The sequence below is a fragment of the Pocillopora verrucosa genome, chromosome 8 (genome assembly GCF_036669915.1).
Source record: "Pocillopora verrucosa isolate sample1 chromosome 8, ASM3666991v2, whole genome shotgun sequence".
Taxonomy (NCBI): domain Eukaryota; kingdom Metazoa; phylum Cnidaria; class Anthozoa; order Scleractinia; family Pocilloporidae; genus Pocillopora; species Pocillopora verrucosa.
In genome coordinates this window covers 12,103,276-12,126,570 of record NC_089319.1, presented here as the reverse complement: position 1 = coordinate 12,126,570, position 23,295 = coordinate 12,103,276, and the positions used below count along the sequence as shown (strand labels likewise).

The 23,295-nt window shown below is 36.8% G+C and overlaps 3 protein-coding genes across 6 annotated transcripts; 1 reads left to right on the top strand and 2 right to left on the bottom strand.

Moving 5' to 3' along the window:
- Window positions 1-55: 55 nt before the first annotated feature.
- On the bottom strand, window positions 56-2,610 carry LOC131786235 (uncharacterized). Its single transcript, XM_059103255.2, has 2 exons — window positions 1,956-2,610; window positions 56-1,353 (listed from the first exon to the last, which is right to left on the bottom strand). The coding sequence occupies exons 1-2, from the start codon at window positions 2,448-2,450 to the stop codon at window positions 322-324; spliced, it is 1,527 nt and encodes a 508-aa protein (XP_058959238.2). The 5' UTR covers window positions 2,451-2,610; the 3' UTR covers window positions 56-321.
- A 2,274-nt stretch (window positions 2,611-4,884) lies between these two features.
- LOC131786238 (uncharacterized) lies at window positions 4,885-15,358 on the top strand. Of its 3 annotated transcripts, none has more exons than XM_066170656.1 (8): window positions 4,885-5,854; window positions 6,370-6,435; window positions 7,933-7,992; window positions 8,816-8,902; window positions 11,209-11,277; window positions 11,590-11,646; window positions 13,003-13,305; window positions 13,773-15,358. In XM_066170656.1, exons 1-8 carry the CDS (start codon window positions 5,206-5,208, stop codon window positions 14,063-14,065), a joined length of 1,584 nt encoding a protein of 527 aa, XP_066026753.1. In that variant the 5' UTR covers window positions 4,885-5,205; the 3' UTR covers window positions 14,066-15,358. The 3 variants fall into 3 exon arrangements, with proteins under 3 accessions (XP_066026753.1, XP_066026754.1, XP_066026752.1); XM_066170655.1 differs by having other exon boundaries at window positions 4,889-5,854; window positions 13,770-15,358; XM_066170657.1 differs by lacking the exons at window positions 6,370-6,435; window positions 7,933-7,992 and having other exon boundaries at window positions 13,770-15,358.
- Window positions 15,359-18,460: 3,102 nt separating this feature from the next.
- On the bottom strand, window positions 18,461-22,002 carry LOC131786233 (large ribosomal subunit protein mL62). 2 transcript variants are annotated; one of them, XR_010718608.1, is made up of 6 exons: window positions 21,823-22,002; window positions 21,171-21,222; window positions 20,475-20,534; window positions 19,957-20,039; window positions 19,344-19,635; window positions 18,461-18,753 (listed from the first exon to the last, which is right to left on the bottom strand). XR_010718608.1 is itself a non-coding variant. In XM_059103254.2 (6 exons), exons 1-6 carry the CDS (start codon window positions 21,952-21,954, stop codon window positions 18,684-18,686), a joined length of 567 nt encoding a protein of 188 aa, XP_058959237.1. In that variant the 5' UTR covers window positions 21,955-22,000; the 3' UTR covers window positions 18,461-18,683. The 2 variants fall into 2 exon arrangements, 1 of the variants encoding a protein (XP_058959237.1); XM_059103254.2 differs by having other exon boundaries at window positions 19,466-19,635; window positions 21,823-22,000.
- Window positions 22,003-23,295: the final 1,293 nt, after the last annotated feature.

Genomic DNA, 23,295 nt, shown 5'->3' with positions numbered 1-23,295 from the left:
TCTCTCTTTAATTGTGGATACAAAAATTGATTACAGTTACAATCTAAAACTAAGACAGTTCATGAATCACAATGTTATGAATATTATTTAATAGACTTAAAATTGAGAAAAAGTAATTCTATGGTGATTGATCCACAGTTAAGTGATAAAAACGGTTCTTCAGAATATAAAAATATTAAGTGTGTTGAGGAAGGGATACCCAAGTAAATGTGACAACAAAGAGTGATCGGGGTATGGGTTAAGTCTGCTAACTATTTGTGCTTATCATCAGTTTCTGAAGTATAAAGCAATGTAGAATAGGATGCTAGTCTGCATGGGATTTTATGCCATTTCAGGGAGTTTTTGACTGCATACCTGCAAGGGTACTCCCTCCTCTTTTTTCATCCCTTTTTTCCTTTTTTTCGTTTTTCCATTTGCAGAACCTTTATTACCTTCTCCTCCTGTTCCCTCTGCTCCATTTCCGTCACATTCATCTCCTCCTTCTCTTTTATCTCCCGGGTTTGATTTTGTAAGAATATTCATATATCCCAACCATGCAGTTACAACAAATGTCAAAATATTCTGAATCAGTGTTGAAATCAAACTCTCACCCATAGAAGCCTGTGCTACTGCAAACAGAACTAGCATAAACAACACAAATGCAAAGAGGACGGCTACAATCAAAAAGAAAGACATGACAAATATAAATGTTTCTTTACATTTTCCAGAGGAATAAAATTTTTTAGGTAAAACACGATACAGTTCTGAAACAAAGAAGAAAAATGTAGCACATAGAGAAATAACAGCCACTAAAACAGTAAAACCCCAAAATGGCTCTGTTATCATACCAAGCAAAATCCACAGTAAATGATGATATGTTATGAATACTGCTGGATAAAGTACAACACCAGAAAAAAGGTTCTCTGTAGTCATCTTCCCATGGCCCTTAGTTAAGTTTAGTTCACTAAAACACTTCAATTTTTTCTGTACATACATACACCAACCTATGCGTCGGAGAAGCACAGAACATATAAATCCAAAGAACACCTTGACATAGATGTCTTGTTCATTTTCAACATCTGTTGCTGATATCCATGTGTAAAGATTAATGAAAAGTCCCCCCAGAAAAAGGAGTGTAGAAAGAAGCATAGCTGCTGCAATCTTACTACTGTCCCATGACTTCAGCTCCACTATTATCCATTGTGATGTCAAAGTACTCATGGTGAGGCTGATAACCAGTAAACTCCAACAAACACCATGCAACAATTGCTTTACACCAGAAAGGTGTGGACCTTTCCCATGGCCTGGGATCACGCACTCAACCGTGTTCAATCTTGGATCTGAAACTGATGGATTGACTGCTATATCCTGCAGCTAAAGAAAAATAACAATAATTATAGTGTAGACACACGTATTTTACGGCATGGATAGTTCATCTAAGTTATAAAAAACACACAAGTCAGCATGTCACAGTGTTGTGAAAGTGAACAGCAATTGAGATCGGGTTAAAAAAAGGGGAATCCACATTTATCTGCGATTAAACACTCTTACATGCTTTGCATCCAAGAGTTACTTTTAAGCAGGGTGGGTCGAGATAGGACGTTTTGCGCACCTATAGTTTTCATTTTGTAACAGAAAAAGAGCATGACTTTTAAAAGATTGAAAACATTGCATTACTTCAACTTGATGAGTTAACATGCTCTCAATTTAATGGTAAAATATAACGGAACAACTTTTAAAAACGAGGGAAATTTCGTAAACGTACGTTCCCAAAAGACTTTTGGATACTGCGGAGGTCCAGATGTCTATCAACATTGCTACTTTCAAAGCATTTTAGTCATAGAAGTTATGATGATGACAATACCAGTCTTAGGGTCTTATTACGGCATTTACGCCAAATTGCACAACACACTACGACTCAACAACGAAGTTAAATCAAAAAGCAAAACGCTACACAGAACAGAATGATCATTTACCGTGGAAAGGAAGTACATCATTGTATCTTGTCTGTCGACGGTAAAGCCATTGCAAAATTGTGGTAGAGTTATGTGCAATTTACTTCCTCTTCTGTTTGGATAAATCGCTCCCAGGGAAAACCAGTTCATAGCGGATAGGCTAATTTCTCCGCTGACGTACAAGCATGGCATACTCCACTTAAATTTCCTGATTTCAAATGTCGTTGATCGAGAAACATTTTGCTCTAAAGTGCTCAAACTATTACTTCCATTTGACTTTTTGCCAGCTGTCTTCAGGAATTTCACCGTGATGTCGATCAGCAAAGATGGGAGATCCACAGAAGGATAAACAGCCTTCGATATGTTAAGATAATTGTCAAAAGGAGGCTTGGAAGAAGTCAAATACTTTTGTATTTGTTCGTCGCGTTCGATGCAGGTTCCAAGAACGTACTCAAAACGCAACAGAACGATCGCAAAGATGACATTGAGCTTAATATACAATTTACGTGGAACCATGATGACTTCCTCACTGGCACAAAAACAGCACAGGCTTGGTCTCCCAGAAATGATCGATTTGGAACCGAAAGAAACAGGAAAATTATGCAGAAATACAGCCTTCAAGGAGAGAGCTGAGATGGGAAAAACGGAGCTGAGAAGCAATTTCTGTAAATTTAAGATTGATGTAAGAAACTGCTGACATGAGCCTACGTCGGTTTCCCGCTAAATAACAATCTTGAGCCCAGGGTCATTACTGGGATACCTATGGTAGCCCAGTCATAAAATGCCTTTGTTTTTTTGTCGTCTTTTTTACTGGGATACCACACAGGGGCAACACCAGTTTTAAATCTGTGGTACAAGGGAGGTTAGGCTGTAATTTTGATGCATGAGCATTAACGTCAATTCAACTCATGATTTGAGATACTTTCCCCAATTCTATTTAGCTCCCTCACTAATCACACAAGCCAAATCCGTACACCTTGCATACTGCTTCTCAAACATCACTGATCATCCGCCTCTATTTCCGCCATTTTTAAAGGGTTAGTTTCCGGGGCTTCTTGTTTTAATCTGACTTCCGATCATTTCCATTTCCGCTTCCTCATCTTTTAGTTTTATTGAACATCTTTTAGTTATATAAGGTCACGCGTGAATGAGTCAGGAAAGCGATGTATGCTGCACAACATCGATGTATGACATCCAAAATCGATGTATTCCGGATGAAATTGATTTATTTTATTTTAAGACTTGTATTATAACGCATAACAAAAACGTAATTGAACAAAACATTAATGTATCCATATTCGATATTTTGTCCGTAAAAGAACCTCATAGTATTATGGCGCAAACGCTCAAAATACTTACAGACGCATACACAAGTCGTATTGTTCGCGGCCAGTCCACACTAAAAGATGTTATTGAGCGGTTATTTTGGAACGAATTGAGTCGCGAACGCTTAAAAGCCATGAAAGCCTTGTATGCCTTGTATGCCTTGTATGCCAAGTATGCCAATGTCTTAGTTGAAAAACGTACACTTGTTGTAAAAAGCAAAATCTGAAATCTGAAACCAAACTATATATACTCTATGCAATCTACTGAACAACACTACTACCGTGAGACTGAAGAACATAACTATAATGGATGCAAACTGCTGGTGAAGAAAGGCGCCATGTTGGATTCACTTGATGCCAGGGAACGTAGCTACTACAACAGTGCGAATGGTATTAATTTCACGATCAGAATGGTGAATCTTATGTTTGTTTTCATTGTAGTTATATGGATATTCTTTTTTAACAAATACATGATCCAAAATCCTGTGTTTTTTTATGTATAATGTTATTATGCTAAGTATTGTTTACGCAATTGTCTTGTCACAGGCGGCATGAACGCGTCACGCGCTGTGTGACGAGACACGTTATAAGGAATAGTATAGGGAACGAAATATGGTCGATTTACAACGATAAATATTTCGAAATATGAACATTTTTCTCTTAAAATCAATAAAACTTACTCATAACCCTGTGTATCCGTTGTAGTTTCTGGCGATTTCTGCCGTTTTAAGCTTGCTTTACCATCACTGTTATTCCCATCATCTATTTTTATTACGTTGGTAAAGTCTGTACAGACATCACACCAAGCAACTCGCGCGCATGGTAAGAAGACTATATTGAAGGCTTGAAATTATATTACGATCGATTTTCATCAAGAAATGGGCCAGGAATTTTCCACAGTAGTGCAAATAATCGTGAAGGCTGATCGCGGAAAAGCGATTGCGTGACGCTCGGTAAGCTGTAGGATGACATGTTATTATATACCAGACGTAGAAACTCTTCAGATTCTCAGTCTGCATTTTGTAACCACTCTGAAGTCTGCAGTCTATATTTTGTATCCGGTCTGTAGTTTGCTGTCTGCATTTTCTACTAACAAGTATCCGTGGCATCAATACAGTTTATTTTTGGTTACATTTATTCGCACAACACACATAATCTATACAAAATACCTGTGTGTGAGGTAATTCGACATTATCGTTCTTTTCCGCGTTAATAATCTTCTTTCCTTTTGTAAGAATGTAGACCACTTACAATGTTTCAAGTAATCCACCCACCCTACAAAAAATAACTCTTGCATGCATAGCGTGCCTATGTTTTGAAGTAGGTGTATGCCCTTGGCCAGACTTGAGCTCACTATTTCAGTATACTAGTACGACACCCGTAGTATCACTACACTTGATTCCAAGGATCCAGTACCATCCAGGTATCCCAGTTACCCTGCTCACAGGGTCTAGTTTTTACTAACTTGGGGGAAATGTGAGTTAACGTGGTACAACAAGGTCAACTTAAGGTAGAAGGGGTTAACGTGGAAGAATAAAGCTAACTAGGACATATCGTAAGTCTTACATGAACATTATAGCATGAATATTGTCAGCCATTTTGTCGTCTATATGGCATTCGGCTTATATACCATTATTATCCTCAATACATATTATGCCCTATACTTTACACACATATAACGTTAAATAACTCCCCATACATGACCGATCTTGGCCAGTTGTCGACTATACCGCTGAAAAAGGGCCAAAATGACCCTGGGCTCGAAATTGTACTCAGTATGACGGATTGCATCCGCTAAATTCCACTATGCGCACGCAAGCTGCTATGAAAGATCCTTTGGGATTAGGTTGAACACTACGGCATTGCATTCAGGCTGAGAGTCAGCCAAACCTTGGTCTCACCAAACGTCTGCGAGAGGTTTGTAACAATCACCATTTAAGTTCCACATGCCGGTTTCTAAACCGAAGCATAACCTAGGAGTCGTCGGAAACGGCATGGCTTTTGGGAGAGACCCAAAGCCCATCAAGGCCATCTATGCAGTAAGGGAAGTTGATGACACAGACATCCCTACAATTTACAAAACAAGGGGAATGGCTTGTGCCGTTAAAGTTGGAGAAGGGTCACGTTTGCTAACTTGGCAAGGTGTAATCAACGAACAAGATCAAGCTAAGACAATAAAATTGCATCGGTCTTCGAAAAATTTTTTTACTAATCAGAAAAATTATCGGCTCGAAATGTTACAGATCAATCAAGTTGGCAGTTTCTCGTTCATTTCAGTAAAAGGAGGCAATAATACATCCACGCTAAATGAGGATTTTATAATTCTTGACTCGAGAGTTCCAGGAAGTACTGAAAACATTAACGATGTGTCTGCGTACTCAATCATGACATACAAAGAAATAGTGAAATTCACATTCAAGTACAGTCAAGAAAAGAGAGAGTACGAACTTCATTCTTCTGACAAGGATTGTATTTTTGAGAAGTCTTTCATCCTTGGATCCCCAATCATTAACGACAAGGACCAGGTCATTGGTGTAGTAGGAGAGGATCGTGATGGAAAACTTCGTCCCTACTTCTTAACAAAGACAGAAATTGGTAAGTAAAGATGGCTGAAAACAGGAAGTCTCAAAACGTTAGTTCCGTTGTGTCGACTGTTCTGTTGTGAACAGTTTTACATGTCAAGATTGTTGTTTGAAGTAGTTCAAAAAGTAGACGCTAGCCACCTTCTCTGTAGTTATTTGCTTAAGACCTGCAACCAAAAAAGCAGGACACTCCAGACCAAGAAAAAAGAAGGCTAGAGACTCAGATTAGAGAGAGTATTATGCTTGTGTTTGTTCTTGAAAAAACATTGTAATGTAAGGAGGAATTACAACTTACAATGTTACTTCTTTTACATAAAATGCCAACAGTACAACATAAGCAGTACAGATGATAGTTGACAATTACAGACAAAACAGTGAAAGAGCTTTTGAATTATTCTGTGCTTTTTCCCAAATTGATGAAACAAGTCAAATGTACTATAAATCCTATTAAGTTTATTTGTAAAACACAATTTTTTAGTTTATATTCAATTATGATTCTTCTTTTTAAAAATGGTATGTGTGGAACAGAATATCAAGGAAAGGAACCTTGTGAGGGTGCCACTGGCAGTGTTCCAGATATCCCAAATGCCTGTGGTATGTAATTTCAATGTGTGTTTATTACTTGTACATTAATATTACTAGATCTATTTTTGATTATTGTACAGCCACATCTATCATACAATTTGTATAAGATGCATTAATCAATTGAAGTCTCAGCCCCTGAAATCTTCCTTGCTATTTTGAATGGTAATGAAGTGATGTGTTTACTGTAAACTGACAATTACTAAGGCCCTCCACTGATTTAAGGCCCCCTCCTGGTTATTATAAGGTCCATCTACTTGTATTAACAAAGTAGTACATGCAATTATAATCTCCATAGACATAAGCTCCCTCCTAAAGCCTTCTCTCATTTTCACTCTTGAGAAATAGGAACTCTTTACTGCTTCAAACAGAACATTTGAAAAATTATTGCAATTTTTTGAAAGCAAGCTGGCTGGTAGCAAAAGAAGAACCAAACAAATGTTTGTAAACATACCAAGCACAGTAATTGATATTATTATAACATGAGTAGAGATGAAAATCCTCAAAGAGAAAAAAAAATGGACTGTCCAGGTTTTAATGGTTTTCATACTCAGTTGGATTAGTAAGATTATGTAAGGTAATAAAACTCATACACCTAACACTTGTATAATACAATATTAAATAGCTTCATGTTCAAAAACAAGAGTAGAAAACAGGAACGATGAAAAATATAACCAAAGTCGCATGACTGTTAAAATTCATACAAATCATGATGGTGTCAAATGTGTAGGTCTATCAAAGCTATTTTATCATGATGATCTCTGGTCATCACAGTATAGCAGGCTGCAGAAATTACACAGTCCACCCTTCAGATTAAAAAACTTCAGGCAAAGGTATTAAGTATCAACCAGCTGAACTATTTCAGTTTGTAAACTATTGCAGATTGTGAACTTTGATGGTTTGACATTTTTGACACCTTCAGTCTTGTTTAGCCAATCAGATTATTTGAACTATTCTAACAAGGATTCTGATTGGCTTATTGTAGTGTGCTTTTTGAGAGTATAGAGCATTCTGGTGACACTGTTGTTTGCTTTGCAAATAAAGTTTGTCTGGAAAATTAAAAGGGACGCATTGGGAATTTAACAGATTCTTTATAATAGGAGAAGTGGGGAGAAACATTTGACGGTATGTCTCATGTTTCTCCCTACACTTTTGTGCTCAAGCTGCTTGCTTTGTACTTTGCAACACAATAGAGCACGGGCTTCTCTATTTATAAAATAAGCCCTCCTGTTTGCTTATGTTAACCAACTGAAGAGTTTCTTGTTATTGGCTCTCTAGTTATTTAAAAACTGTGAGGCACTAGAACTTTGACCAAAATAGGATGGTAAAATATCCATACTTGGACAAAATTTGTATGTTTGTCTCCTGGCTTCTATTATTAATATTGATTTTTAAGGCTATTTTTGAGTGTTCTTCATTTTAATTTGTGTCTTTTTTCCTCAACCTAATTTGTAGTCAAAATGAAAAGTAGATTCTTAAGGAATATTTCCTTGTTTTTATTTTTAATAGGTCATGACAAGACATCCTTCAGTACTGAAACAGTCCTTGCTCTGGGGTCTGTTGAGAAAAGTAAGAGGTTACCTATTGTTCTTATCCAATCACATTAAAAAAAGATGGTGTAGGATTCAGCCTTATGTGCAAGCATGTGATGTTTTGGATTTTACTAAATCAAAAACAGAGTTCACAATTGTAGAGAGTTCAAATCAGTTTATCTACTTTCTTATGCACAGTTTTAGCTAGTTTTAATTGGTGCGGTAATATCCATGAACAAATACGTAAATGACTGAGTTTATGCAGCAAGTCATTTGCAACAGCCCCTAGCATGATCTATCCAAGGTTACACCATCTTATGTTATTTTACTCCATCCTACCATATTAGCAATGATATGGGGCCATAGTACACCATAGAACAGGGCTGAAATGCAGATGGAAGATGGAGAGAGAAAATGGCTGCACTGAATGATCAAAACTTAAATTTGTTTTCCGTATTTTGGACTAACCACCTTCTCAGTAGTTGTTTGCTCAAGACCTGCAACCAAAAAAGCAGGACACTCCAGACCAAGAAAGGAAGATGGCTGGAGACTCTTAGATTAGAGATAATATTATGCTTGTTTTTGTTCTTGAAAAAAAAATTGAAATGTATGGAGAAATTACAACAATGTTATTTCTGTTACATAAAATGCCAACAGTACAACATAGGCAGTACAGGTGATAGTTGGTAATTACAGACAAAACAGAGAAAGAGCCTTAAAATTCTTCTGAGCTTATTCCCAAATTGATGAAACAAGTCAAGTGCACTATACATCCTATTAAGTTTATTTGTAAAAAACAATTTTTTAGTTTATATTCAATTACGATTCTTCTTTTTTTTTAAATTGTATGTGCGGAACAGAATATCAAGGAAAGGAACCTAGTGAGGGTGCAACTGGCAATGTTCAACAAGTAGATATCACAGATGCCTCTAATAAGAAATATTCTGGTATGTAATGTGTGTGTATTAATTGTACATTGTCTGTGGTATGTAATATCAATGTGTGTATATTAAGTGTACATTAATATTACTCAATCTACTTTTGATTATTGCACAAGTTGCTGTAGCTACATGTATCATACAATTTGTGTAGGATGCATTACTCAATTACAGTCCCAGCCCCTCAAATCTTCCTTGCTATTTTGAATGGTAATTTAGTGATGTGTCTACTATAAAATGCTGCTTATTGAAGGGCCCCCCGCTAATTTAAGGCCCCCTCCTGGTTATCGTAAGGTCCATCTACTTGTATTAACAAATTGGTACATGCAATTATAATCCCCTATTGATATAAGCTCCCTCCTAAAGCCTTCTCTCTCTTTCACTCTCAAGAAATAGAAACTCTTTACTGCTTCAAAGAGAACTAGGTCATTTGTAACAGTCCCTAGTATGATCTACACCATCTTGTGTTATTTTTTATGTATTCTACTATGTTAGCAACAATAAGGGATGGTAACACACTGTAGAACAGGGTTGAAATACAGACAGAAGACAGGGTGACAAAATGGTCACAGTGAATGATCAAAAATTTGATTTCTTTTCCATATTTTAAGCTTGACCTCTTAAGCGCATCCTAGAGAACACTTAAATGGTTTCAATAGTGTTGTTTTCCTCCTTTGTTTATGCTTTCTGCAATCTTTACAGTTGTCTGGCTCGAAAAGCCAAAGGAAGTATTTCATGAACCAGATGTCAAAATACCTGAAAATGAGATAATAGTGGATAACAAATCCCTTATTTGGTGGTTTAACATATAATTCGAGCAGAAATTTTGCTCATTGCTCTTGAAATCCTCACCCTGTAAAATACTACACAACTCCCAAAATATCTGTCTGTACTACAAGTTAGACTATTGAATAAGGTGAAAATATGGTGTTAGTATCAATATCACCATTAACTATATGACAAATGCGCTACTAAGACATAACATGTAAAATCAGGGAAGAAATCAAGAATTGATTCACTTTAAACAAGTGAGAAAAATATAAATATCTAATTTAGGGTTGTGATATAAAACTTTTTAAGCACAAGTGCTGTCAAGTATATTTTTCATTCTGGTTGAAACGAGTAAAAACAATTGTGTGGTATACTCAACCATTAATTCTTTACAAGGGAATGGCGATAGAAGAAATTGCGAGAAAAAAGCATGGAAACATTCAAAATTTAAACAGGGTTTAAAAGCTTGCCTACGAACTAACAAATGAGGAACAAAACCACATGATTGTTCCAGGTATCAAGGAATTTAATCAGTATATTACGAATTCTATTCATTTTGAGAAAAACTTGGAAGTAAATTGTTGGGAATTTTAATTAATGGATTCTTTATTTTAAGAGAAGTGGGGAGAAACATTTGACTATGTCTCATGTTTCTCCCTACACCTCTTTTTAGTGCTCTCCTAACCCCCCCCCCCCCCCCCCACAACCCCCTACACCTTCAAAGTTTCTAAGCCCAGGGCTTGTAAGCAGCTGTTTGCAGTTGTACTTTGCATGCTAGAGGTGCATGTTTGAAAAGTAAGAGTGAACAAACAAGAGCACGAATCTGAATGGTGGAATGCAGCCAATGGATGTACAGTTTAAGTTTAGAACAAGTCTAGGTGTAAGGCCTGCAATTCAATCTACCACTAAGCTGAATAATGGAGCTTTTAGGAGGCAGAGAAATTTATGCCATGTTTGGTACCAGGCTTCTGTATGAAATTTCCCAGTCTATCCGAGACTGACGCATGGGTCACCACGCAGTTACATTCTTCAAGGAAAAAGCTAACAAGATATAATTTTGTTTTACAGTTAATGGAGCAAATTGAAATCTGTTCGACAGCTTCCTTATTTTGATTGTATGTTTTTTTTCATCTAATCATGGATATGTATGCATGCATGACATGTATATATTATCACTAAATTCTCAATAAGAAAACATGTTTAACTATGGAACTGTAAAGTTCATTACAATGCATATAGATATTTTGAAGGTGACTGGTGTCCTACCAATTTGTTTTAGCTATCATACTGGTTACAGGATCAATTAGTAATTCACGGTATGAGAAGAAATATCATATACAGTTTCAGATCAAACAATAAAAACAATTCAAAAACATAAAAAATTCCTCCCTAGGTTTGGCCATTTACTACGCTTAAATGTATAGTTTTTGAAGTGTGAAAATTTAGTCTCTCAATAATGAATGAATCATCAATATTCTCAGCAGGATTTAGAAAAGATACTGAAAAAGATGTGAACTTCTCACACCTGAATTTTTTATTAACAGCTCCAGTACATCCATCCGATCAGGAAGAGGGTAAAGAATTGGGGAGCAAGCAGCATGAAGTTGTGTTTGGTAATTTTTTTGTAACTGATTGTTGTTAGTATTTGTTTGCTCATGTTCACCAACCAAAGGGTTTCTTGCAATTGGCTCTGCAGTTATCTAAAGACTGTGAGGCATTAGAACTATGACCAAAATAGGATGGTGAAATATCCATACTAGGACAAAATTTGTATGTTTGTTTCCTGGCTACTATTGTTAATATTCATTTTTAATGCCATTTTAGATTGTTCTTAATTTTGATTATTATCCTCAACCTAATTTGTAAGTTGAAATGAAAAGCAAATTCTTAAGGAATATTTTCTTGTGTTTTTTTTTTTTTTTAAGGTTATAAGACATCCTCCAGTACTGAAACAGTCCCTGCTCAGGAGTCTGATGGGGAAAGTAAGAGGTCACCTTTTGTTCTTATCTAATCACTTTAAAGAGAGATGGTGTAGGATTTAGCCTCATGAGCAGGCATGTGATGTTTTGGATTTTGCTAAATCAAAAACAGAGTTCACAATTGTAGAGAGTTCGACTTAGTTTAACTACTTTCCTATGCACAGGAAACTGAAACTGTGACTGATTTTATGCAGCAGGTCATTTGTATTAATGCATAATATGATCTATTCAAGGCTACGCCATTTTACGTTATTTTACACCATTCTATTATATTAGCGACGATAAGGGACGGTAATACATTGTAGAACAGGGCTGAATTACAGACGGAAGGCGGAGAGACAAAATAGCCACACTGAATGATCAAAACTTTTGTTTGTTTTCCGTTTTCGGGCTTGACCTCTAACGTGTATCTTAGAGAACACTCTAATAGTTTCATTAGTGTTCTTTTCGTCCTTTGTGCATGCTTTCTGCATTCTATACAATTATATGGAGAAGTCAAAGGATATATTTCCTAAACTAGATGCCAAAATACCTGAAAATGAGACAATAGTGGAAAAATAAATCTCTTATTCAATGGTTTAACGCGTAATTCAAGCAGAAATTTCTCTTATTTTCCTCATCGTGTAAAAGACTATGCAACTTGCAAAATGTCTGTATTACATGTTAAATCATTGAATAAGGTGAAAATACGGCATTAGTATCAATATCACTATTAACTATGACAAATGCGCTATTAAGATGTAACACGTATCGTACGTAAAATTAGGGGAAAACTCAGGAATTGAATCACTTTTAACAACTGAAAAAAATTATCAGATGCTGCTTTACCTATTAATCTGTCGGGTGATAGTAATTATCATGTTTAGAGCAGTCACAGTATGATCCTGGCATCAGTTTGCATGGCACTATTACTTGACCTCACTAATTTAGGTCATTTAGGGTTGTGATATTGAACTCTCCAAGCACAAGTGCTGTCAAGTGTCTCTTTCATTCTGGTTGATACGAGTAGAAACAACTGTGTGGTAGACTCAACCATTAATTCCTTACAAGGGAATGGCAATAGAGGTCATAGAGGAAATTGCGAATAGAAAAGCATGGAAGCGTTCAAGATTCAAACAGGGTTTAAAACGGTGCCTACGAACTGTCAAATGAGGAACAAAACCACATGATTGTTCCACATCTTAAGGAATTTAATCAGTATATTATAAATTCCATTTATTTTGATTTGAGAATTCAAAGAATATACAATGAGGAAAAAAAGAAGGTAGAGGTGGCTTATGCAGTGTATAAACATCCATAAATAGGGAACAAAGAAATCCCAAATAGTAGTATCATAGAAGTTCATTCTTTTTTCAAAAGTCAGAATGGGTAACATTCCTCTTGAATGGTTTCCATACCTTGCATTGGATATACAAGGCGACATGGAATGGAAAAAGCTTGGGAAAAGCTTAGATCTGAGTGATGCGGAACTCAATGGTATTGAGATAGACAACGATGAGGAATACGAGCGAAGTTATAAGATGCTAAAAACTTGGTGGCAGAAAGGTGCTGCCTCCTATGACAAGCTTGCGTCTGCCCTAAGAAAGCATGATCTTGAAGAGATTCGTCGAGACTTCTGTCTTATGGAATGCACTCCACCCCTAAAGGAAGTTGTGAATTTGCGTAAGTAACAGAATAATTTCTTAAGCTCTTTGCATTAACTTAAACTATCAAGCTCTTTCTCCTTTCAACCATGACCCCATTCAGGACAAGCAAATCGATTGAAGCTGTCTTTCATACGGTGGCAGCACTTGCTCCTTTAAACCCTGAGTTAATAACTGAAGGAAACACAGAGAAGCGCATTTCATAATGATGGACTCACAATTGAAAACCTTTGAATAAGTGTTCTTCATTGTAGAATGCGAAATACAGCATCATATTCCGTTATTGTTGACAATCATGCAACCTTCATTGTCCTGTTGAGCACAGATTCACAGATTCTGAACCTCCGTAGCAAACTTCAAACTTGTCATAGAGAAGTTCAGTTTATTTGCCTATATTTGATGTCATAAGTTGTAATTCACTTCATAAGTTGCTTATACATTTGTTTCCTTACACATTTTTTGTTTGGTTTTTTCAATATAAAGCAGGGAACCTAAAGGAGGGACCAATAGACAGAAGAGATTTACCAGACATAGCTGAGGCCGTGATGGGAAAATGTAAAAGACTTGGTAGGGCACTTGGGGTAAAAGATAATCGATTAGATAAGATAGTGATGGACAACCCAAAAAAAGGTTCTGAGCAGTCCTATCAAATATTAAGAGCATGGAAGCAGGCCAATGGTAATGGTGCTTCTTACTATTCCCTAGCGCAAGCCTTGTATGACCGCACTGTCAATTTGGGTGTAGTTGTGAGTGACTTTTGCCTCAAGAAAACCCAATGATATTGTGGCCACAGGTGAAACCTTTTCTGAGTACTTGTTTTCAGTGTGGAAAGCTAGCCAGAAAAAATTTCTCAAGTTTAGTAAATTTTACATCTTTGATAGTAATATGCAATCTTGTCTTTGCAAGAATTTCGTTGTTAGACTATATTCACAAAATACTCACAAGTTTGATGGCGAAGAGGGTGGTGGGGGGAAGGGGGGCACCAGTCATCTTTCTGGATATTCCCCTAGGTCTCTCCATACACTGGTGGCCCCTAAATCCAAGTAGTGTTCCTGATGTTTTAAATTATTGTGTCTGATATTTTTTATTTTTGTTGCTGTTGTTCACTTGTGTAGTAATAGTAGTCACGTGAATTTAAAGACAAGGAAAAGCTTGGTGCCATCAATTTACATACATTTGAAGCTAGTACATATAAAGCAAAAAAGCAGGGTCAAAAGCGAAAAAATGTAATTTGTGATAATCGCAATTAGCATAAATTAAAATTTTCCCAGCATTTATCAGAGGACTGAAGGGGAGTGCAGTGCGGGGAGAGTTATGGGATCGTAGTTTGTAATAATTATTTGAGATCATTAGTAGGGCGAGGTATTTTACGGTCAGCCTTCGCCATGTTAAGTTGGTCGGTTTCATTTTTGTATAAATTTATTAAGTCTTTTTTGTTTAGTTTTTTCCTGGAATATCGTCATGTTCACATCAGGTTTTACTAAGAGCTGTACTCGCATGCTTCTTTAAGTAACTTTTATGTACTTGTGTATATCATGTTATTCATAGGATACCCTAAGACCCGGAAGATGGCACCACTGCCGTGGTCAGGGGTACACGTTCTCTTCTTTTTTTATTCCAAGTGCCGGTTTTATGGGTTTTCGTGTTTGGCTTTTGTGCATTCAGTTTCCTTCACTGAACTGTAATTATGATGAGCTCTTTTAAGCATAATAGCTTTAAATAAACGGACTTGGCTAGCCAACACGCCCAGATATCAACAATTTGTGTGCTCGGTCGAGTAGTGGCGGCAAAATAACTAAGGGGAACTAAGGAAATAAATGGTAGGTCTTGGTCCTTAGAAGCTTTTTATCTCCACTGACTGCGGGAAAATCTGGCATTGGCTACTCAAAAAAGAGATTTTTTAATGAGAAAAAAATCACTACATTTGAATAGTATTCAATTCCATGCCCCTACCTGGGAGAAAAATAATTTTCTACTTGTGAGTAACTAGATAAATCAAGCAAACAAAAGAATCCAGTTTATTACGATTACGCATCTCCTCTTTGTTTGTGAGAAATAAATGTGCAACTTTTTTTCAGTACAACACGATTAGTGTAATCTTCATGAAACTTTTTTGATTAAAACCAAATCTACGATGTATCTGTGGCAGTTGTATGCAACAGAAAAAATGTCGTTCGATAAGTTTTAAAAACCTGTGTTAATATCACAGCCACACTCAACGCTTAATAATGAGTTGCTCCCATTTCTTTGTGGCCAGTAAGAGTGAGAGAAGCAAAATTTGCCTGCTGGTTGTGGGAAAATATATTGCGTGTAAATTGACCTATAATCTACTTTATAGTGATGTATGAAAAAAACTTTTAGGGGAGAAGGTTTAATATAACATTACTACCATTTTCCGTTGAGTGGGGAGCGACAGGAGCTTTGACATTTAAATCGCGTTGTTGTCACAGGCAACTGCAGGGCTCTGTTTGCAGTGCCAATGTGTCATTTGACTTTCTCGGCGAGCTTTCACGTCGCACGGCTCTTTTAGATTCAGTTACCTTTGGAAACAAGGACGGCTGCCCGTGGTAACATTGTCAAACATGTCACCAAACATGTTCCCTGTCTCACTCAGCCGATAATCGTGGTATGAAAATGTTGAACACTCACGTTCGACATTTTCGCGTCCGAAAAAAACAAAACAATACGAGATGACATGCTGTGTTGTGGAACATCTCTATCGTGAAAGATCTGTCAGGCAGCTGGATTAGATAGGCAATTTCCATCACATGGTGGTAAAATTCTTAGTCTTCCACCTAAAACAAATTCCTTCTCTATCCCAGGAATTTTTTTACTAACTAAACGTTGCACATTTTGCCGCACGACTCGTTTCTGTGCTTTGGAATCTCCAAATTCTTCTATCCCTTTTTCCTTTGCTATAAGCAAGGATCGAGAGGTTATCATGCAATCAAGACCAGCACTCTACTGCTGCGTCAGATGACTCAGAACGAGTGAGGCGGAGCTAGACAACGCCTACTGAACTCATGGATTGACTGTGGCGTGGCCATACATGCATTTTTCCTTCTCTGTGTGGGAAGCCACAACCATCACGATCGCCATGCCACGCTGATGTGGCCCAACAGGACCAAAACAGTTGGCTGTTACCTGGATGGGTTACCTTTGTTTTAAAGGTTACTCATTTTTTGTGAAAGGTGCGGTCCTTGTAACACTACGATTATTGCCCAAATGTGCATTCTGTAGCTTCAAAATACAATTTACCGTACCATTTATCACATTTCTGTATTTCAATTGTACAACCAAATTAGCCACCCGTCTTTAATGAACAGAAACAATAAGATTTAATGAATACGTTGATTTGCAAACAGATGACCGCGGGAACGAAGTTGTTTACCATAATGACACCGATACCAGAACGGAAGGATTGGTGTTGGTTTTTGTTTAAAATGCATATACGTAGTTAAAAGTTTTGGCAAGGGTTTTTCACGTCTTTAGTGATGCATCCTCGGTTTGGTTCGGTTAACCCTAACGGTTATGATGGTGAAATTCCATTTCTCTTGTCGCATATTCGTAACTTGAGGTTGAAGAATACTTTGGAAAACGATTTATTGTTACCATGCATAATGCGCAAGGATAGCGCATCTGCAGCTCACTTGGCTAAACTTGGACACCCGCTTGAACAAGCAAATAAAAGTCGCTTTCGAAACATTTGACCTCTGTTTTATCTGTTAAGCTATTCGGAGTGGAAGCTTCTACGAGGGAACAAAAGTTGGTTGAAGTTCTGTCTTTTCGTGAAGCCTGCACTTGCATTTGGGATAATGCATACCTAGGTCGTGCTCCAGTGCAACCGTATGCTTTCTTAGTATTCACACTTTTCAGTGAGTTGCTTCTCATTTCACACTGCGTTTCATAACAATGGACAAAGCTCTGAGCATAACTGATCCATCTCCACCACACTAGGAAAGAATTGTTAGAGGCGGTCAGAAAGGCCCTGCAGTGACTTTGGTGCCAACCTGGAGAGGACAGAAATACAGGAGGAAGAAAGTTCAATTTGAAAGACAATTTAAAGGACCTGAATATGTTCATGTTTCTAGGTATAGAGCCTAGGGATCATCCTTCCTAAAGGACTATAGGAGGGAAATGAGCTATCTTTTGACTTTTTTTTAAAGCAAATTTGGTAAATAATTGAGAGGGGCTTTGGGGCCTATAGCAAGCTTCAAAACTGTAGAAAAAAATCATCCCAAACCACAAAACCGCAGAAAAATTAGATCAAAACTGAAAACCGCATGCAAAACCATCAAGACTGATAAATTTTCACATCCCAGTTATCAAAACCACAATCGACTTGCTACAGTCAGTGGCAAGTGAAGCATACAGAGATTCCGAGCCTATTCAAGACCAGTAGTGGTGCATAATTGCTGTCAGACTGAAAAACCATGAAACCAAAAATCACAATCACAAGCCCCCCTCATAACTAGATCAATACATTAAATGTCTTGATGGCCCCAGTCAGTACAAAGTTTAAAATTATATAATTACACTTAGCTCATGAAGATGTTGTAATTCACCCTTGGCATGCATTCTTTTCTAAAGGGCTGTTCATCATTAATCAGAAGAAGGTTTGAGTGAGAAATCAAGATCAGGTAATGGAGTTGGATGAACTCAGTATAACCTGAGTGGAAAAATATTTGCCATCCAATTGCTGGGACAAATGAGCTTTTGTAAAAACTATAAGGCTCCTTTGATTAATATATTAACTAACATTAATGTTTCTGCTATTAAGACAGTTCAGGGTCAGTTCATCAGGTAAGAACCAGTTTGATAAAGTGAATGGTTTAAACCTGAGGGTAACATTTGATCATGTGATAAAATTTTTTGGTTGAGGGTTAGTCCTGAGAAGGACTGTTGTCATTAGTGGCTACTGACGCCATACAGATAACTTGTTCACCACAGCTACATCACATCTTATAGCCAGTGACATCAAGACTAAACTGACCAATCAGTTTACACAACTGGACTTATGACACTAGACTGACAACAACTCTTCACTTGACTCTGATGATGACTTCTGACAAAATGTCAGTCACCACTACTGACAACAGTCCTTTGTAACTTCTCAAAGTTTGATAAATTAAAAATTGAGCTTTCCTCTATTTGGAGAAAACTTAGAATCACTCTTGAGAACCATTTCTTCATTTATTTGGCATGTAATCAAAGTCTCTACTTTAGGCTGTCATGATTTACATTTGCTCTGTGAGATAATCTTTGGTTTTATTTCTCTTTTATTTAGTATAAACCAGGAAATGTCTTTGGGATGGTTTGTCCTTGTTGTAGAGGCACAATTTGGCATTCCACTTCCCTAATTTTTTTTTGTCTTGCCAAATTCTTTAATCACTCCTGCTATCTATCTCTTTTTCTCTCTGATCTGTACCTCTTGGCAAGGAGGCGCTTTTCATTGGCAATTCTTGCCCTGAAAAATAACCATAAATATCATAAAATCACAAAAATAGAATCAAGAAATAACACTTTAAACTCTGCAGGTAACATAGTTTCCATCCACATATGTGAAATACAGCAATAAGTTTTGAGGTAAGTGTTTTAACCCTAACCAAGGTACAAACTGCAAAAATTAATGGCACATTTTTTATGAAAAAACTGCAGAGACCATACCTTGATTTGTGGTTAGTTGGGAAATATATAATAGCAATCAGAATTAAAATAATATTACAAGACATGCCCTCATTTGAGTAGCACATTATAAAATTGTTATTGTCTGGTCACCTTGGAAAGAGTGAAAACTTTTTTTCTAAATTTATTTCAAGCAATCACTTGATATTCACAGTGAAACTGGAATCATCAGAACACCCATTTGGCCCTCACTTAAAATATCTTACATTTCCAGTCTTTGGTTAATTGAAACCTTTTACTATATCAGGAGTGAAATTAAAAAAAAAGACACTTCTTTGTAAGGAATTGGCCCAATGCAAATGAGTAGTATGCTCAGCCTTGCTTTACACCTGTTCCTGTTTCCCCTCAATGCACTTATAGCTGAAAACTTACATTCAAAAACTTTGGAATGGTGCAGATTTTGTGTAGCCCATGGGATAGCTTGTCCTCATATCAGCTGCCTTTGTCAAGAAACAATAACTGTTAGAAATATGATTAAAACAGTATTATCTTACAGTTTCTTTACTCTGGCCTTTTTCTCCAGTGTGGTTTCTTTTGGAATATAAGACGCTTCCTTAATGATCATTTCCACTTTCTCAATGGCATCCTCCAAGTTCTTCTGCTGGCTGCGGTATTTCATTGAGCTGAGAAATAATTCACCATTTTTGTTGATTCTATTCCTCTCCTGTAAGTTTTAGAGAAAGAAGAGGTTTTTTTGTTCAGTCAATAGTGATGGCTCACATTGCAAAGAGTACACAAAATGCCACTCTGAACATGGTGTCCAGGAGATAAAATGCAAATTACCTTTATTGTTGCAAAAAAAATGTTTCTCTTAGTTTAAAAAGTGGCAAGCAAAGACTTAGTGGATTCTGAGGAAATAGCAATTTATAGGCTGAAATGCCAAAAGCAATAGTTTCAGTTTCCACTCTTCAACATTCCTCAGCCATAGTCTATACAAATGCTAGCAAACTGTTTTTGATTTAACAAGGGACTTTCACAACCATACCTTTTCCAAGATCTTGTGTCTAACATCCTCTGGAATCCATTCAGCACTTAAAACGTGAAAGCGTAAATCCACTTTGGTATTTACTTAAAAATGAAGAAATTAAAGTCATATTAGTTTTTACAACCAAAGTACCAAACCAAGAAATAATGGGACCAAATATTCCTTCTAGCCTTTGATTTTGGATGAATATGGATGCAATAGCCACTACACTGATAACTATTCAGGAATACACCAGGAGGAATGATGCTCAGGAAAAGTATAATAGATGCTTAAGTTTAGGGCAGATAAGATGTCTCTCTGGAAATCTGATAGGTCTTAAAAAAGTGCTCTCTTAATTATGAGTAGCAGTAAACTCTTAGTTATGAGTGGCAGTAAATATGTACTTTTGAATATTTTTTCCCACTACATGTATGTTTAGGTAATAAAAAATCCCTCTTTAAGGTCCTTGAATCCAAAAACTAAAGCAATAGAAATCAAACTCAACCTTAATTATGCTATTTGACAAAACTTCACCAAACCTTTGTTCACATTCTGTCCACCTGGCCCAGAACTTCTTGCAAATTTTACACTCAACTTGTCTACCAATAAGAAACAAGCAGTAGTCTAAGAAATTATACCCCTATATATTTCAAAAGCATGCCCTTGTAGTTAATTTCATAACTTGGATGTCAAGGCTAATTTTGACACAAATAACAAACACTTGCTTTTTCTTGCATTACAGTACAGAAGACAAAGCTTCCCTGTTACACCCAGAGGTGATTAGAATGTAATTTCTGCCTATAACATCCATATGCTATCCAGCAAACTGGTAATAGGAATATTCAAACTTATCTGATTAGGTGGAAGTTGTTATCTTCATCTAAAACCAAATTATTGTAACCTATTTACAAGGCAATAGGTAGCAGCTTGAGGGGAAGATTAATGACAAGATCTTGAAAGTTACAAGGAAAAAATTAATTTTCAGGTTTATTGGCTGAGTTTGAGGGAAACCTTGATCTTTTGGAAATAAACTTGAGAGAATTACTATCTCTGAGAGGTTAGATCAAGCTTGCCTAGAGCCACTTCCTGTTTTTTCTCTTTTAGGACTTTCGTCTAAACTTTGTGTGGAACAATCTTGTATTTTTCTAGAGCGTCTCAGTCCTGGCTTGGCTTTGGAGTATTATCCTCTGGTATGCCTTAAAGTATCAGTGTTCACAGTAATACATTGGTCTTACCCAATGGAATCTTTCCTTTATAGTCTAGGTATGTACCCCCATCTCTGTCATCCTATTCAAAAATCAAGTCACGAGGAGGTTAAAGAACACAAGTCAACTACCATGGAATCCTAGGTATACAAATGTTCGGTATAACCCCAAATTTACAAATGCAGAGAGCCATGTGAAAAAATAAAACAAAGGCGAAAAAAAATAGTTCACCTTTCCAATTACTTCTCTGTTTTTGAATTTTATAGGATTCAAAGAAAAAGTTTCCACAAATACCATACAATAAACATGAAATTACTTTTCACTAAAAAACAAGAAACCTTTGATTACATCATAAAAAAATCTTCCAAGGTACATCGATTGAACAATTTACATTATTTTCGTTAAGTTTAATTCAATTCTATAACTCCCAGAAGTGATTAGCAAGTAACTTCTCCTTAGATTATCCATACATAATCCAACAAACAAGTAGTAGGAATACTCAAACTTAACAGGTAGAAGTTATATTGATCTAACACCAAGTTCTCGTAAATAAGTTACAGGGAGATGTTTAACAGCAAGAAGAGAGAATCAAAGATCAGATCTTGAGAGTTAAGGGGTTGAAAGTGTAGTGACAGCCATGTGACGTGGACTGAACATGTTCACTGAATTTAATTTTCGTTACCTTGTTGTCGCTGCTATTCAATTTAACTGGCGAATTCCAAAAATACAGCACTCTAGAGTCCTTCGGTCTTGTCAATAACGAGCTTCTAATCGTTAAAAGAGAAGAAACTGATCGATGAAAGTTGCGTAGCATTTCACACTGAAAGTCGCCATTAAATTTACCCAGAAGTCAAAGGGCTTGTTCGAATGAAGAGTAACACAACGCACAAGTTTGGTAACGCCAGGTGCGCTTCACGTTCCGGTGCAAAAGGAAACGAAAGCGTGGTCTCTGTCTCTCCCATATCACAGGTTCTGTCGAATGAAGTCTCCCTGTGAGATTTATCAGGATAAGAACTATTTCATCACACGTCCAAAGCTTCACCTGCGCACATGCACATCACATCCGCATCCTGGTAAGGAAAATTTCTTAGATATCTTGGGCACATTTTATTTTTAACCTCAAATTCTGCAGCAAACTGGAATAAAAGATCACTTAGCAACTCTCATTAACAATATTTTCTTTAATTCCCTTGAGCGCTTTTCCATAAGTTGAAATTTATGTTATGATCTCTCTCACCATCTACCAAGTTTTCTCATTGTAAGTAGACCACCTTCTCTACCGGCGAACGTCAAGGTTTTCAGGCGAGATTACTAAAATTTTGATAAGCACTGAACGCTCAAGTTCTTTATTTAAAGACTTGAATGTTATCAAGCTGTGTAATATCATTACCCTTCAACTTGCAATGTTTATGTTTAAGTTCCATTATCAACTTTTACCTTCGGTCTTTAATAATTTTTTAATCCTGTTAGGAAAATACATAGAAATAACACTTGGTTGTCCCCCAGGGCTCACTTGTATAAAGGGTGGATAACGCTATCCAACGGTTATATCGCTAAGTGATAAGTGATAGCAAAACGTATAGCTTTATTCAGAGGATAGAGATTTATCCAGAGGATAGCGTTATCCGATCTTAGAACAACTGGAGCCAGGATGACTTATGCTATCCCAAAAGCCAGAACAAATTATGGAATTTTTAACATAAGGTTCCAGGGAGCTAAACTTTGAAAAGATATGTGATGAAATAAAGCTCCTTTCTCTTAAATGAAGAGTAACACAGCGCACAAGTTTGGTAACGCCAGGTGCGCTTCACGTTCCGGTGCAAAAGGAAACGAAAGCGTGGTCTCTGTCTCTCCCATATCACAGGTTCTGTCGAATGAAGTCTCCCTGTGAGATTTATCAGGATAAGAACTATTTCATCACACGTCCAAAGCTTCACCTGCGCACATGCACATCACATCCGCATCCTGGTAAGGAAAATTTCTTAGATATCTTGGGCACATTTTATTTTTAACCTCAAATTCTGCAGCAAACTGGAATAAAAGATCACTTAGCAACTCTCATTAACAATATTTTCTTTAATTCCCTTGAGCGCTTTTCCATAAGTTGAAATTTATGTTATGATCTCTCTCACCATCTACCAAGTTTTCTCATTGT